The following is a 15,716-nucleotide window of genomic DNA, read 5'->3' on the forward strand; positions in this document are numbered from 1 at the left end:
CCACAAAGAGGCTACACACCCACATGTAGCTTACACACACCCACGTGCTGTCTGTGGGCTGTGTTCCTCCCTCTGACACCAATTTTGTGAATTATATGAACCCACATTACTACCGTTATTGGCTGGAGCAAACCTTGAGAAAAAAGTAAATAGCCTCCAGCAGTCAAGCCTGGATTCGGTGTCAGCTGTGTAAATGGAGTCTTTCACAATAATAAATCATTAACCTTTTAGTCAGCAAGCATGCTGTCCCCTCAACGCACCGAAAGTGAACTCCTGCCAAATCAGAAGCAAAATAGTACCGCTAATATCAATGAAATGCCTTTTACAGCCTATAACATTTTGATGAGCTGCGCGGCAGGGAAGTTGGAGTGCATCCTGCTCTCGGGCTAGATAACATTCGCACTTCCCACTGCTGAATGAGAAGGTGGGAAATCAAGTGGTGAGAAGACAAAAAGGACACACAGCTCCTCCACAGTGGACGCAGGGCGATTTTCACCTGGCACATTTCTTAATGGAACAAATGAGGATTCATCGGGAGCGGCCGAGCAGGGCATGGCTTTAAGCAGTGAGTCCTAAAAGTTTAACTTGTGAGGATTTGAATGCACTTGTTGTACATTGAACAAGCTGGCTTGTGGCACCTCGGCTTCAGTGTGTGTTCATGTGTTCGTCCAGGACTCCTGCTGCTCTGTATGGTAGCCTCTAAGTTGTGGGATGCTGAGACCAAACCCATAGAATTTGTGTGTGATAAAAGTGCCAGGAGGGCTATGAATATTGTGGCAGAGCTGCAGAGTGCACTGGTGAGGATACGACTGTTACAGATACATTTTCCCAACATTTCTCTGGCTGTCTTCCTCCTGCTGGTGATGTATCTAATCCTCCTGCCTGTCTGTTCTTACCTGTAGTCTCCCATCAGTCTGTCTCTCTGTTGTCCATCTATTTGTCCCGTTTCTGTCATCTGTCTCCTCCCTTGCAGAATGACTGTGATGGCTTGACGACCCTCTCCACACTGGTTCAGCTCCCTTGTACCGAACTTCATGTAGCATCCTGGGGAAACAAATCAGTATGTTGGCACATGTATGAATCCAAAATCCTCTAGTACAATAGTAATATTTTTCTTTGAGCGTCCTCAAGTGACTTGCAAAAATGCATGACCATCTCTCCATTGATGCTAGATTTTATTTTTATTTCATTTAAACTTGTATACCCCTCCCCTAAGCTGAAAAACAAAACGTAACTCCGTCTCCAGTGCTTAAAAAATTATTTGACATGCCTCCCCCTTTTTGCACCACCTCCTCCCCTCTCGTAAATAACAAACAGTCCTGTACTTTTTTACTATTGGTTTTGGCTTGTCTTTAATTGTATCATCTAAAAACATGCCATTGCATTCATTTTTTCTGTATGTTTGTGTATTACCGTAGCACCAGGAGAAGAGAGGAGACATAGTTGCATCCTTGAGGCTTCTTATTGAAGGTGTGAAGGTTGTGAGGGCCCCAGGCCAGCCAGCATGTGCAACTTCGCTACTGCAGAGATTGGAGAACAACATCAACAACTACCTGCTCATTCTCACACACCTTCAGCTAAGTGTAAGACATGATCACAGAGACAGACTGCATGAAAACAAGCAATGATTTTGGTTATTTGTTGGTCTACAGTAGTGTACAGGTCCAATTATAAATTTAGCTGCAAAGTTTCAGGATGTCTTGAATATATATAATTGTTTAAATATCTATATTAAAATTTGAGAAGCTCCCAAATGCACATCAATATACAGTAAACAACAAAATGCTCTCAAAACAGCATTGGCTTCTAACAAACTTTCACTTTGGTTTTGTCATCTGGATGCCTTTTTGACCTGTAAATCACCAAATCAATGCTTTCCAGGCTCAGTCTGTCTTCGTCACTCACACACAAACAAAGCCAAGTGAAATTCATCAGGGTGTTGATGCACATTCACACAAAGTGAGTGAAAATGTGTTGATGGGCTTCTCTCTCACTGGTTTGCATCTGATTCAGAGGCATTATCAGTTTCCTCTGGTGTGGAAATATCCTGGTTTCTCATAAATCTGTGGCTTTGGGTTGTGATGATGTTATGTTGTGCGACCCCAAGCCTTCCTTCCTCGGGACAGGAAGAAGATAGCGGTGCATACTTTCCCAGTGAGACACAGTGAAAGATAGATGTCCTGTGATCTTTGTTTTACATAATAAAATTTTGGGTTTAATTGGTGGATTTCTGTTGACAACCATCACTTTTCTATATGTTCCTATTGGTAAATAGTACCATTTTAAAAATATGTGTTGACGTTTATGTTACTCGTCTTTTTTTTAAATTAAATTTCCAGCCTCTTTTTTCATTTTGTTCATGTCCTTTCGGTTTTCACTTTTTAACTCTCTCACTTGTGTTCTCTGTTTTGACCAGCAGGGACCAGCAGTGAGTCCAGCACTATCTTGTGTTCCCCAAAGCACCTTGAGTCTGAGCATGGTCCTGTTGAACTACAACCAGCTGATCTCAGGCAAACTGGAGCGGTTTGTGGTGAACCTGGAAGACAGATGTATTTCCCAGTGACACAAGAACAACTTCAGTGGACTTAAGTTTCTTCACAAACTGAGGAATGAGTTCAGATGGAGAATAACAATCCACTGGAGCACAACAGCTGGAGAGATTTGGATATTCTCCTCACCTTGTTGCCTTTCTCAAATTTCAAATTTGTGAAAAGTTTGCTTTCGTATAGTGTGACTTTTTAATAGTAAAAGGAAGACACACACTCTTCTCTTTTGGTCATTAAGAGGAAGTACAGCAGGAGGAAAGGGAAATGAAGGACAGCAACATGTGGAAGATGATGAGCATCAAAGACGAATGAATGTATGACAGGATTGCAGTTTTTTTGTTTTATGTTACATAAATCGCCTTAAATTGAAATGTCATTGTAGGCCCATAGAATCAATACAAGCCAACAAAAACAATTCATGTTTTTATGCAACTTTTTTGCTCCTTACTCAGTGGTGCAAAGGTCTTGCAAAGTGGATAGGAATTTACATCCCAGTGCAAAAACGGTTTTATTTTCATTCTTGTTTTTGTATAAATACTGCTATACAGTCCTTGCGCATTAGCTGAATTTTAAAAAAGACACTTAGGGACTGTAATTAATTTATCAGAGTACAGAGGTGTATGGGGTGTGACTTCAGGGTTGTATATCATGACCCTCCTTAGAGCTACAAATATTTTTCCTTGAGCCTCCCTGAGTGTCTGGGGGAAAATATATCACTCCCCCTCCACCATAAAATACCCACATTTCACCATTTGTGGCTATAATAAATGGTGTGATTTTTTTTTTTAAAGATTTTGAAAAGAGACATGCTTTTAAAATCCACGTGTGGATTTGTAGGTTCTGAGTTCTTTAAATTAAAAACATAATACAACCATTTAAAGTCGAATTCCCCTCCTCTGAGCCAAATCAAAAAACACAACTCCCTCCCCAGTGCTTATAATTAAAGTGCGTGGCCCATTTTGTACCACCTCCCTCGCTCTGATAAATAACAAGCAGTCCCTTAGTAAAGAATACTGTAGGCTGGAAATCATGGTGAAACATTTTGGTATGAATTTAGTAACCAAATATAGTTTATTCTCAATGCACTTTTAGATATTTTCTTTGTTTACACTGTACATTACAAAGATTTGCTGTAGATGTGTGCTTGTGTCTATGCATTGTTTTTCCATTTCAGGAAATCCACTTTAGATGTATTGGTGAATTTCTTCATGTAAATAAATAACCAGAGTTCGCATTTAAGAGGACATTTTTGCTACACTATGTATTGAAATATAATGCTGTTTATAATACAAAACCTTGGCAATATGATAAGCAATAAACCTGATTTCATACAGCCATTTGTTTAATTACTCATTTGTGTATTTGGCTCTTCAGTTAGGTACCTTGGATAAGGCAGACTTTACGGTAAGGCATTAGCTATTTGCTAAATACAAGCTATTGGCCTAAACTACGTAAACAGAGTAATAATCACGGAGAAGGTGTACCTTATTGGATGAGCCCATTGAAGGGGGCGACGTCACTTTTTAATTAGCAAGCTGGCACTACCTGCGGAAGGTGAACCAGGCTCGTGGAGGAGAGGCGCGGAGGCTAATGGCGGCCACTGGACTAGCTAACCGCTAACGCGAAATATATCAAATATCACCGCAGCTACGTAACGGAAAACACGTTAGAAGGCTTTAAAAGAGCGCGTGCAGTTGAAACTGTGCTTTTCCGTTGATGCCACCGTGCCGCGTTAACCGCTAATAACCGTTAACATCTGCGCCATGTCAGAAAAGGCTCCTCTTCTACATTACAGACTCACCGCCAGCGCCAGTCCCGGGCCGAAAGATGGGTCCAAACACGTCGGGGCCAAGGAGGGCAGAGACGGTCGACGGACCAAGGACAAGACCACCCGAAAGCTCGGAGTAATGTTCGGAGTGGTCATACCCACTTTACTGTCCATGTTTAGCGTCGTCGTGTTCCTGCGAATTGGTGAGTGACAGTAAAGGAGAGCAAAAAAACGTCGATGTTGTAAAAATGTTGTCCCAAAACCAGCATATTTTTGGACTGAACTTAAACACAAGCGACGTTAAGTTTAAAAAAAAAAAAAAAAGGTCCTTCCGGTTCCTTTTGAACCCTTTGGCGGTTAGGGGTTGACGCTAACAAGTGAAAGAAGCTAACTTTGATGAAAATGCGTCAGTGATTAACTCATTATTGTCTGACATGATTTTTCAGGGCTTTAGCTAACATTTTCCTATCGATTAATGTGTCAATCTTTTATGATTAATCAATTAAATGTTTTGCTAACCAATTAAGTGCCTATCACAGTTTCCCAGAGCCCATGGGGACATCTTCAGTTAGCTTGTTTGGTCAAGCAAACTGTCCACAATCCAAGGTATTAGGTTTAAATTAAGTATAAGAGAAAAGCAGCAAATTTTCGAATTAAAGATTTTCTTGAGAAAATAGAGAAATTATCAAAGAAAGTCACTAGCCCACTTAATACCATGTGTTTTATCCATATTAGAATTGATAAATTCTGCATTTAACACTGTTATTAATGACCAATCGACTGATTATTTACACAATTAATCAGTTTATGTTTTAATTTAGACTCACTGTGATTCGGACACAGTGTTTCAGTACTTGACCTTTTGGTGCAAGTTATTTAATTAAATACCTCCAGGTAACAAATCAAATCATTTTTTCCTCCCTTTTTATCTTTTGATCACCCAAGAAGCATCATTCATTCGAGAGAAATCAGTGTTAGTTTCCAAAGTACACCTGCAGTACCAAAGGCTTTGGAAAAGTGATAGCCTGTATTGGTGAAATACTATTTTTTGTGTGATTTTGAATCACGCTAAAACTCTATAAATGGAAAAAAAAAATCCTAAATAGTCATACAGTGTTTTAGGATTTGCCTTTAATCATGTTATTCCACCTGATATTATGAACTTTACAAGTGTAAGTAATGTTACTCTGCCAGAGATGACCGATTATTGTCAAGTATGGAGAATAACTACCTGTAAGTGTTTTCAAACAACAAACTATATCCAGTAATATTGGATACACAAAAATAACTTTTAAAATAGCTTTTACAGCATTAGAAAGGCCTGCTGTTTGGGATATTGTGAGTCAAAACCAGTACATGTCTGGGATACAGTGAGTGTTAACTGTAGTCTGTAAACGTGTATATCAGTTGTCTACAAATTGACTAATTAAAGAAATAAAAAAAATTTAAAAAGCTTGTCACAATTTCTTAGAACCTTAAGTCATAAAGTGGCATCTTCAGTTCATCTTTTTTGTCCAAACGACAGGCCAAATCCCAAATACTCTTCATTTACTAAACCAAAGAAAAGCAGAACATTTTCACATTTTAGAAGCTAAAAACAGCAAGTGTTTGACATTTTTGCTTCAAAAATTACTGAAATAATTAATTGGTTATCAGAATTCTTGGTGACTGATTTTCTTTTGATCAGTTAATTGACTAATGGTTGCATCTCTGTAACTCATAGTCGAAGTAGGATAATTATCCTGCATGTTGCTTTGCAACAGTCCTGGGCTGAAGGGGTGAACATCAGGCTACATTGTAAATAAGATTTCTTCCTACCTCTTGCAGGATTTGTTGTGGGTCAAGCAGGGCTGTACCAGTCCATTGCTATGTTCATAGTGGCCTACTTTATCATCACAATGACTGTGCTCTCTGTCTGTGCCATATCCACCAATGGGGCTTTAGACGCTGGAGGTGCCTACTGTATCCTTTACTGCTGAGACAGAGCCGAAAAGCCTCACCTGGATGTCAGTGATTAAGCCTGACTAATGGTTTGAGAAAAAATGTCCTTGCTTTTAATGTCCCCCCATGATTTGCCTTTTCCACAAATAGCACAGGTTCCCTCTCTTGACCAGTGGTTGATCTATAACTGTCTTTCTAAGGGTAAGATATTGAATCCCTTCTATTTCATTTGTAAATCTGGAGTCAGAATTCTCTCAACTTGGATCCTCAGACATGATAAGTCGAGCCCTGGGTCCAGAGTTTGGGGGCAGCATTGGGATCATGTTTTTCTTTGCCAATGTCTGCGGCAGTGCTCTCTATGTTTTGGGTTTGGTTGAAGCCATCATGTCTACCTTTGGCATATCAGAAGGTAAGGTACATTAGGACTTTGTGGGACATCTAGACATGTGAGTGTTTTAATATACTAACCCTGTTTTACTGTCCCTCAGAGGGTGCTGCTGGTGCCCATCAGGTGTTGCCCTCAGGATACTGGTGGTCTTTGCTGTATGGTACTGTTCTGCTCTTCCTGTGCTTCATTGTCTGCTTGGTGAGATTTTATTGCTTTCATTTTGCTCTTCTTTTTTTTACTGTCAGGCAGCTCATCTTTGGCTTATGCAAATACAGGGAGTTTTCTGATTTATTTTTCTGAGAACTATGTTTTGCTAATTAAATAACTATTTAAAATAAAGTTTCTTAAGTTCAAATCCATGCTGGCAGGCTGCAAAGGCTTTGTTGTTGGATATTACAATTTAAAAATATTCAATGTGGAATTCAACACTTAAATGCAAAAAATACTGTGCTGTTGGTTGAATTTAATTTGATTTATGTTTTACTTGAGAAGAGATAGTGTGCATTTACCCACATACAAACAAATTTAAATGCACCCGAGTTAGCTGAAAAACTAGTTTTCATCAACAGTCCCTTTGTCTGCTGTTAACAGGCATCCCAGAATAAAAAAACTACAATATATACAATATTTTAATAAAAGTAACCTCTTACTACAAATGTGAAGTTCTTCCATACTGCAACCTAAAGCAAAAGCCACGAATAATTAAGAATTAAAAGGTTAATTGTCTTCATGTTATGATTGTGCTCAAAACTTTCATGGGAATCTGCAGAGTTACAGAGAGATTTTGAGTGCATAGTTGCTTTTTTTTGCTACATGGTGCTAAAAGAAGAAAGTCCTATGTAGCTATTTCTGTCTATTCCAACAATTTCTCTTAGGATAAATAAAGTACTCTATATGCCATAACTTATTGTTTATCTTGTTTAAAAGTTTAAAATCAGGCCTGATGGTGGTGCTAAAGGAATGGTAAGGAGGTCATTATACATTTAACAAGTGATCTACTAAGGACAGTGAATATCTACTCTATAGCTGTTTGTTGTCAGTATACTTTGCCTTTGGCCCCATTGAAAGTCAAGAGAAAAGTAGACTCTGCAGTGGTGCCAGGGGAATAAAGATATATAAGCCAGCAGTTTCTAAATTTAACTGGTTTGCTTGTCATTACAGGTGGGAGCCCACATCTATGCCAAAGCCACCTTTATTATTGTCATCATAGTCACAGTGGTTTTGTCTACTATCTTCATCAATTTCTTCATTGTGGGGCCATTTGTGGTGATTCTGCCAGATAATTCTGGTCTGAACAGTACTGATCTGAGCACTGCCAATTATACTGGCTTCCAGCTGCATACCTTGGAGGGGAACCTATTGCGTAAGTGTTGGACTTTGGACATTTTTGTGCTTTAATAATAATCCTAAACCTAATTTAACAATGTACTGAAATGGAATAAATACAGCCTTTATAATATTGAGTTCTGATTTTTTAATTCAGAGATTTGTTTTCTCTGCTTAAATATAAAATAAATGACCTAACATGCTGGAAATCCATGTCTGTAGTAGTGGTCCCTGATATTTATATATGATGAGCCTCCTGTCACTCCTTCCAGCCAGATACACAGTAGACTACACAACTGGTGCCATGATGAATTTTGCCACAGTGTTTGCTGTCATGTTCAATGGCTGCACTGGGATCATGGCAGGCTCCAACATGTCAGGTAAGATAGTGAAAAATTACTTCAATAAATAAATTCTTTAAGGGCAAACAAAAGTTTATTGTTTCTTCCAACGTGTCACTTCAAGGGGTTGGGGGGTACATTTGGAGAGAAGCTTTTTTAAAAACCAATTAAGGAAAACTTTGGTGAATCCAGGCCCTCATTTAAGATACAACACAGTTTATGTTTACATATTTGGGAAAAGCCAAACTGTGACAAAACTGAAGTAAGATTTGTTGAAACTTTTGTCATGTGTTTTCCAGGTGATCTGAAAAACCCCAGCTATTCCATCCCAAGAGGAACGCTCGCAGCTGTTGTTACAACTTTCATCACATACAATCTACTTAGTCTGCTGGCTGCGTGGACCTGTGACCGGTTAGTAATAGCAGAAATCCACCAATATATACCATATATATTTATATCATACTATTAAATTACCCATGACACAATGTTTGCTGAAATATTTAATAGGGGATTTTTCAAAAGAGATTTTTGCATATAAACACTCTCTTTTTTGCATACTTTTTTATTTGATTTCACTTTATTTTCCTGTCTTGTTGCCCAGAGCATCAACTGTGTCACATAAGTACACATAAATACAAAACAACATTAAGCCAAACAACAAAATCATACAATAAATGCTACAAATAGCATCATACATTACGAAAAGTGGATGCAGTGCATCATATTACTCATTCCCTATCACATTAGTAGGGATTGACCCAGGCACCCTGAGGCTACATAGAAGCCATACTTTGATTTAATAGGTTGACAGTCTGTAAAACAAATGAGTGCCTCAACCTGTTCAGTTGAGTCTGTGGGACACTAAATCTTTTGTGTGTTGTGTATTGCCATCTTTTTCAAAGATGGAATATCACTTCTATAGTTTGAGATTGTTCTTGGAATTGTTTTGTTTGTGCACTTGTCAAATGATATAAATTAATTTGGTTTTATTAATACATTTACTCTGCTAATGGTTGACTCATTTCATATTTGGAGTTTTATCCATTATCCTTAGTCACCTCCTCCAAAAAGACTACAGTTTCCTGGGAGACATCAGTGTATGGCCGCCACTGGTGACAATCGGGATTTACTCCTCCACCATTTCTGCTGCCATGAGTAACCTGATTGGAGCCTCCAGGGTCCTGTATGCCCTCTCCAAAGACAGCCTGTTTGGTGAGATTCTTCAACATGTGTCCTGCTGCCAAGTGTTTGCAATTTGTGTTGCCAGTTGTCCCCAACATTAAGAACTAGATACCAAAGAGCAGCATATTATTGTTTCTTTTTTGCAGAATAGGGTATTAGCTGATGTTACCTCTGACCATTTTATTGTAGTGAGAAGGATTTAATTACTAATCTTGCTTGTGTGGGTTATGATCAGGGCTAAGTGGTTGATCCAGAGTATATTAAAGCATATCCAACTCCAGCTGGTTTTCTATAAAGCTGACTCAACATTTTAATAATCTGCCATCTGTTGAAAGAGGCCTGCCATCTCAGATGTGAGAAATTGACACTTGTTATTAATTTCATCATGTCTCGTTTTCCAAGTGGAGGCATGTTAATTTGGAAGGCATCGTTTGACAACAGATGGCTTGCAGTGTTGACTTTCTCAGGGAAAAAAATCCTCTCATTGTGTGTTAGGCTTAAGGTCGAGAGCAAGATGACTCAGTTGTTTATCTGATGTAGGATCATGAGCAATAACAGCATGACTATTGCTTTTGTTAATGTTTTAAATCTCTACAGGTGGTGTCCTGGCTCCGGCGAGGAAAACTTCTCAGAGTGGGAACCCCTGGGCCTCGGTGCTCATCTCCTGGTTGCTTGTACAGGTAGGCGAGTATACCGTATACAAGGAGTGGTGACGGTGACTCAAAGTCACTTATCTTGCCCTCAACTTCTTCCTGTTCATATTGCTCTATTGCATGTCAGGTTAGTGGCCTCTTTTACAATTTGACCCTATGAAATGACTTTTTAGCCACCCTCCAAATGGATACATTTTTACCATTACACTGATGGCTAGCTGGCCATAAACTTTTATTAAAGAAATATGCGCTTGTGTGCGTGAGTGCGTGAGTGAGTCATGTACCCTAAATCTTTGTTTTAAACTGTGGTTTCCATTTTGCTTTCTGCTTCTAATGTTTAAAAGTAACGTAAAAGTAAGTAAAAAAAAGGGTTCCAGTAACGTGAAAGATGAAGTGGACAAAGTTTGAATGTTTTTTCCCTAATTGTATTATCGATAATTGCTGAAATTACATCACCATTAACATTATACTGTGTATAGCCACTGCCTTTTGTTTATTTAAATTTGTTGGTGAAAAATGCAGTGCTGCCCATCTTAGGGGAAGGTAGTAGCAAGGAAAGAGCAGCTAAATTAACAGCTGACCATCTAATGGACTACTGTCACATTTTGATCTACTCGTCCTTCGCCTACCACTCTGCAGTGCAATACATTTTATCCTCACTTTTGTCCATTTGTGAAGAGAAAGGCTTGAAAGGTTTTGCCAGGGAGACAGAGCAGGGCACTGTCCTGTTGCACTAGTAAGTGACTCCTCATTTCACTACCATGGTACTTAGCATCAGCTTATTAGCTAGATAGCAAGGTTTGTTAAATTATTATTACAAAGTCATGGGCATGTATAGTATAACTGTAATTTAAGCTATTTATTAAGGTAGTTCATAATGTGCTAAAGAGACATCCAGAAGTGTAAGGCAAATCAGGTAGTCCAGATATTAGAAGTTATATTGTTTGCATACATTGTTCTCCGTACCACTAAATACGTGGGCCAAAGCATCCAGACTTTAAGTTAAAAAGTTTGCTTTTTTTTAATTATCAATGTTTAAAACTTGTACCTGCAACCTGTGAGATCTCTGCAGAACAAGATAAAAATATATTTATGTGAGACAAGATAATCTTTATTTTTTCCACTAGGTGGTGCTGTTTGCCGGTAAATTGAACACCATTGCGGGTATTGTAACCATTTTCTTCTTGTTGGTCTATGCTGCTGTGAACCTGGCCTGTTTGGCTCTTGAATGGGCTTCTGCACCAAACTTCAGGTACAGTTCAGGATATTGACAGGCTTACTGTTTTGGATCTTATTTACACATTCAGGGTGAAATGGTCACTTTCATTCCTTAAGCTATCATTGTCTTTGTTTTTTTTATTTTAGACCCGCATTCCGCTGTTTTACATGGCATACCTGCATTCTGGGCATGCTTGGCTGCCTGATCATGATGTTCCTGATCAGTGCTATTTATGCATTTGCCAGCATTGCCTTTATGCTGCTGCTCTTGATGCTTATCCACTACCTCAGTCCCATGAGCAACTGGGGCTACATCAGCCAGGCTCTCATCTTCCACCAGGTCACACAAACAAGCCATATCACTGAAGCTATAATATGGTGAAAGATTGCATGAATCACTACATCATCACATCTTTATTCACTCAGGTGCGCAAGTACCTGTTGAGATTGGATGTTCGCAAGGACCACGTGAAGTTCTGGAGGCCCCAGCTGCTGCTGATGGTGGCAAACCCTCGCAGCTGTACAGGTCTTATGACTTTCATTAATGACCTGAAGAAGAGTGGCCTCTATGTACTGGGACATGTAAAGCTGGGTTTACTGGGTAAGAATTGTGTAGGTAGGAGGCCAATGTACATGTATATTTTTAAATGGATATACTAAACCCCAAAGTTTTTATTAGGGCTGGGGTGATTTATTGATGCAATCAATTTCAGAAATGCAATTTGCAAAATGTGCTTCAGTACATCCAAGTAGTAAGCTGCTTAAGGCTGCACCTGGCCAAAGCATGGCTTCAACCAGAGTGCTAATGACTTTTCATAGGAGGACAGCTATGCATGGACACCTTTATAGCGCTTTTTTAAGGTGGCAGCAGAAAGCACCATCCTGTTTGCTTTTTGTCCTCTCCCATGAATGATAAATTAAGATTATCAACACGTGGAATGTGTTTTTGTCAGTAGTAGGCACTTAAAACTTTATGTATCCCTGCTAAAGTTACACAGTGCGTCACCTGCTGTTGTTATTTGGCTGTTTTCAGTCAGTCATACTCTCATCACCATGCAATCTGATTCGTGGCAGCCTTTTGTTGTTTACACAAGGAGCTGCTTTTTTTGATAACTTGCAACAAACACATCCTGCCCTTGCTCTTTCCAACACATTGACTCTGTGTGTGTTTTTGTGTGTGATACTGCAGATGGGTTGCCCTCTGATCCTCTGCAGAGCCGGTATGACTCATGGCTGTCTCTGGTGGATCATCTAAACATCAAGGCATTTGTCAACCTGACCCTGGCAGACTCTGTCCGACATGGAGTTCAGAACCTTCTTTTCATCACAGGCTTTGGTAGGCCAGTTTAATTTGCTGCTGTATGATAATGTTGGTTGTTCTCATGATTAAAATATGATTATTTGTTACTCACAAACCTCACGGTTATACTCTCAAACACACATTTGATCCATCTGTTTGCATCTAGGTGGAATGAGGCCAAACACCCTTGTCTTGGGTTTCTATGATGATTGCACCCCTCAAGATGACCTCCAAGGTAAAATTCTCCTGTCTACAGGCTTTGGCATGGATGCAGGTTCTCCATCCATAGACCCCCGAGAGCAGAGGTCACCCTTCTTCCCAAATGTGCGGGGTGCTGAGGAACTCAAAGACCTTCAGGAAGAAGAATATGTGTCTGTGATTGCTGACGCTGTAAAAATGGGGAAGAATGTGACACTGGCTCGTTACTTCAACCAGTTTAACCGAGAGCAGGTCTTGGGTTCAGGAAGAAAGATTGGGGGCCACAGAAGCACGATGGGGCCATTCGTTGACGTGTGGCCTCTAAATCTGCTTCGACCAGACAGCCGGGGTTACGTTGACATCTGCTCACTGTTCCTACTGCAGTTGGCCTGCGTGCTTCAAGAGACCCGTGCCTGGAGCCAGGCAAGACTTCGCCTGTTCCTGTGTGTTGAGGCTGGTTGCACTCTGAAGGAAGCGGAGGAGAAGAAGCTGCGGGTGATGTTAAAGGAGCTCAGGATTTCAGCTCAGGTGGAGATGGTGGCTTGGGACCAGGTGGTGGCGCTGCACTGGCAGAGACGAGGCAGAAGAGAGAGAGATCTGGTAGAGTCTGCACAGAATGAGGACAGGGGGGAGAAACTAGAGGCGGAGATAGCTGAGAAGGAAGATGGTATCCAAATGTTTCCCAATAATGCTGCTCATCTAACAGATGATTATATCTGTGCTGTCAACAATCTGATTCGCAGACATGGCGCCCCACAGCCTGCTGTGCGCTTCCTGTATTTGCCGCGGCCACCGGCAGACACAGGCCGTTACCGTGCCTATCTGCACCAGGTGGATGTGTTGAGTCGAGACCTGGGTCCAACATTGCTCGTTCACGGGGTCACTCCTGTGGTCACTACTGACCTCTAAAATTTTCAGCTTCATCAGCATCCTTGATTTGGTCTTATTGGTATGGGGCAGTTGCTACCAGTTTATTCACCTGATATTTGAGCTGTCAACCACAACATCAGACCTGGCACTGACACCACAACAAACCAGTTTTTTACTAGTCATACACACATTAAGCAGTTAAACGATTCTTTTTTTCCCCTTTATACTATTAAAACACTTGGGGGAAATGGATTTGATGAACTCAAGTTTACTTGTTAGATATTGGAAATTGTAGGCTGTTGGTTTTAGGCTATTGAGTCATCACTTGGAGATGTGCCTGTATTGGCACAATGATGTATAATTTGCATATTTTGTGGGATGATAGGAGGACAGTCCCTCGCTGTCTACTCATTGTGAAAATCAGAGTATTAGGCCCATGCCTTTGATGAAATACTGTGACCATATGGGGATGGCTCTTGAACATTGTTGATTTTTGTACAAGTTAATAGAAAAATTAATTAAATGAATGATTGTATTACTTCAGATTTCTGTCTGACAAATTTATTTACAATTGAGAAGAAATTTGATGCAAGTAAATAACTTCATTAGTCACGTTACAAAACATTTACAAAATCAATTTATCAAATTTGGTCTTGTAGAGCACCATAAAGATGTAATAGTGTCTTTGCTGTTCAATGCCAGCAGAGGGCAATAGAGGCTCAGTATTGAGGCTCTACTGATGCGCTGTACCAAGTTTGCTTTTACCAGGCTTTTAGTGTAGTGTAGTGATGCTGCCATTGCCAGTTAATAAATATGAATCCTGACTCTCAGCGCATGTAGGCGCTAATCTGATGTTTCGCAGGTTTTCTATCAGGCTCACTGTCTGTGACTTTGACCAGACTGGTAGTGGTTGACCTGTTGCTGACTGGCTCTCATGCTTAATTCAGAAATTTGGTGTGTATATCACATGGAGACAAAAGTGGAGCAAACCTGCAGGTTAGGACCATGGGGTACGGAGTAACACATGTCACCATATGTTAGACCTTAGACCTTGATATTGCGATGATTTTGTGAAGTGGACTATGGCTGTTTTTGCATGATACTTACACTGAGTTTTTTTTTTTTAGAAATAATCATTAGTTATTTGGATTTAATTACTAAATGGATAAAGGCAAATAATAGAACAACAAGAGCAGTATGGTAAATTCAGAATATTACATTGCTTTTCTTTAGCCTTGAAAACTAAATTAAAAAAGATATCTAGTGATATCAATATAACATTGATAAAATGTCCAGCCCCACTGCTGGTAAGACCAAGATTCAGTAAAAGTGTCAAGCGTATGTTTCATATATAAAACAGTTAAAGAGTGCTTTCCTGTTCTGTATAATTAATTTTTAGCCAAAGCACCCCTGACATTAGTACTGAGCACACAGAAATTCAAATTTCCAAGGGTCCAACACTAAGAGATTTGAGTGGACATTTGGAGAAGGCCAGTTTGTGGTGTGCACATGGCCACTCCAAACAGGTATTAAGCATTATCATAGACAGGATGTTTTGAGTTGCATCCCTAATATTTCCATTTTTCACTCCTGTCAAGAATAATGCCTTGTTATTTATACTTATAGTTATGGTATCCACATAATCTGGTTTGACAAATGAAGCAACATTTCATCATTATAGGCATTATAATTCATTGAAAACTACCTGAATGACAGAGCATGTCAGTTTGGAATAGGAAGTGTGTGGTGGGTGATGGTGAAACTTTACCTGCTGGTGGAGAGCAGCCACCATCTGTGCCATATGTCAAGTTCAGTTAGAGAAAATTCTGTGATTCGCGCATAGAAGTATAGACCCGCCTACACGCCACTGACAACCTGCATGTGGGAGGGAGTTTGTTCACTGATGGAGGAAGATTTGGCTCCAAGTCCAAAGTAACAGGCTGGATCTTTTCTATCATGGGTAGATTTTTAAGGTCAGATTTTAT

At 39.8% G+C, this 15,716-nt stretch overlaps 2 protein-coding genes across 4 annotated transcripts; both read left to right on the top strand.

Moving 5' to 3' along the window:
- The first annotated feature begins 249 nt into the window (after positions 1–249).
- Positions 250–3,879, top strand: thpo (thrombopoietin). Of its 3 annotated transcripts, none has more exons than XM_042498208.2 (5): positions 265–565; positions 673–797; positions 974–1,060; positions 1,419–1,583; positions 2,417–3,879. In XM_042498208.2, exons 1-5 carry the CDS (start codon positions 553–555, stop codon positions 2,561–2,563), a joined length of 537 nt encoding a protein of 178 aa, XP_042354142.1. In that variant the 5' UTR covers positions 265–552; the 3' UTR covers positions 2,564–3,879. The 3 variants fall into 3 exon arrangements, with proteins under 3 accessions (XP_042354144.1, XP_042354142.1, XP_042354143.1); XM_042498209.2 differs by having other exon boundaries at positions 270–565; positions 2,420–3,879; XM_042498210.2 differs by lacking the exon at positions 974–1,060 and having other exon boundaries at positions 250–565.
- Positions 3,880–4,059: 180 nt separating this feature from the next.
- On the top strand, positions 4,060–14,276 carry LOC121951439 (solute carrier family 12 member 9-like). The gene is made up of 14 exons (XM_042497762.2): positions 4,060–4,517; positions 6,142–6,276; positions 6,527–6,664; positions 6,744–6,841; positions 7,805–8,006; positions 8,242–8,349; positions 8,610–8,721; positions 9,365–9,522; positions 10,090–10,172; positions 11,273–11,397; positions 11,511–11,703; positions 11,790–11,964; positions 12,553–12,699; positions 12,830–14,276. The coding sequence occupies exons 1-14, from the start codon at positions 4,310–4,312 to the stop codon at positions 13,768–13,770; spliced, it is 2,823 nt and encodes a 940-aa protein (XP_042353696.2). The 5' UTR covers positions 4,060–4,309; the 3' UTR covers positions 13,771–14,276.
- The last annotated feature ends 1,440 nt before the right edge of the window (positions 14,277–15,716 follow it).

Source organism: Plectropomus leopardus, chromosome 12, assembly GCF_026936395.1.
Source record: "Plectropomus leopardus strain MGB_pleo_1.0 chromosome 12, ASM2693639v1, whole genome shotgun sequence".
Lineage (NCBI taxonomy): Eukaryota > Metazoa > Chordata > Actinopteri > Perciformes > Serranidae > Plectropomus > Plectropomus leopardus.

What these genes read in the sequence shown, in the direction of transcription:
- LOC121951439 (XM_042497762.2), top strand. Translation starts at nt 4,310, where the DNA reads ATGTCAGAAAAGGCTCCTCTTCTACATTACAGACTCACCGCCAGCGCC. An exon ending in AGACGCTGGAGGTGCCTACT is followed by an intron (nt 6,277 to 6,526) that starts GTATCCTTTACT and finishes TTGGATCCTCAG; the next exon opens with ACATGATAAGTCGAGCCCTG. An exon ending in TACCTTTGGCATATCAGAAG is followed by an intron (nt 6,665 to 6,743) that starts GTAAGGTACATT and finishes ACTGTCCCTCAG; the next exon opens with AGGGTGCTGCTGGTGCCCAT.
- thpo (XM_042498208.2), top strand. An exon ending in CAGAGCTGCAGAGTGCACTG is followed by an intron (nt 798 to 973) that starts GTGAGGATACGA and finishes CCTCCCTTGCAG; the next exon opens with AATGACTGTGATGGCTTGAC. An exon ending in CATCCTGGGGAAACAAATCA is followed by an intron (nt 1,061 to 1,418) that starts GTATGTTGGCAC and finishes GTATTACCGTAG; the next exon opens with CACCAGGAGAAGAGAGGAGA.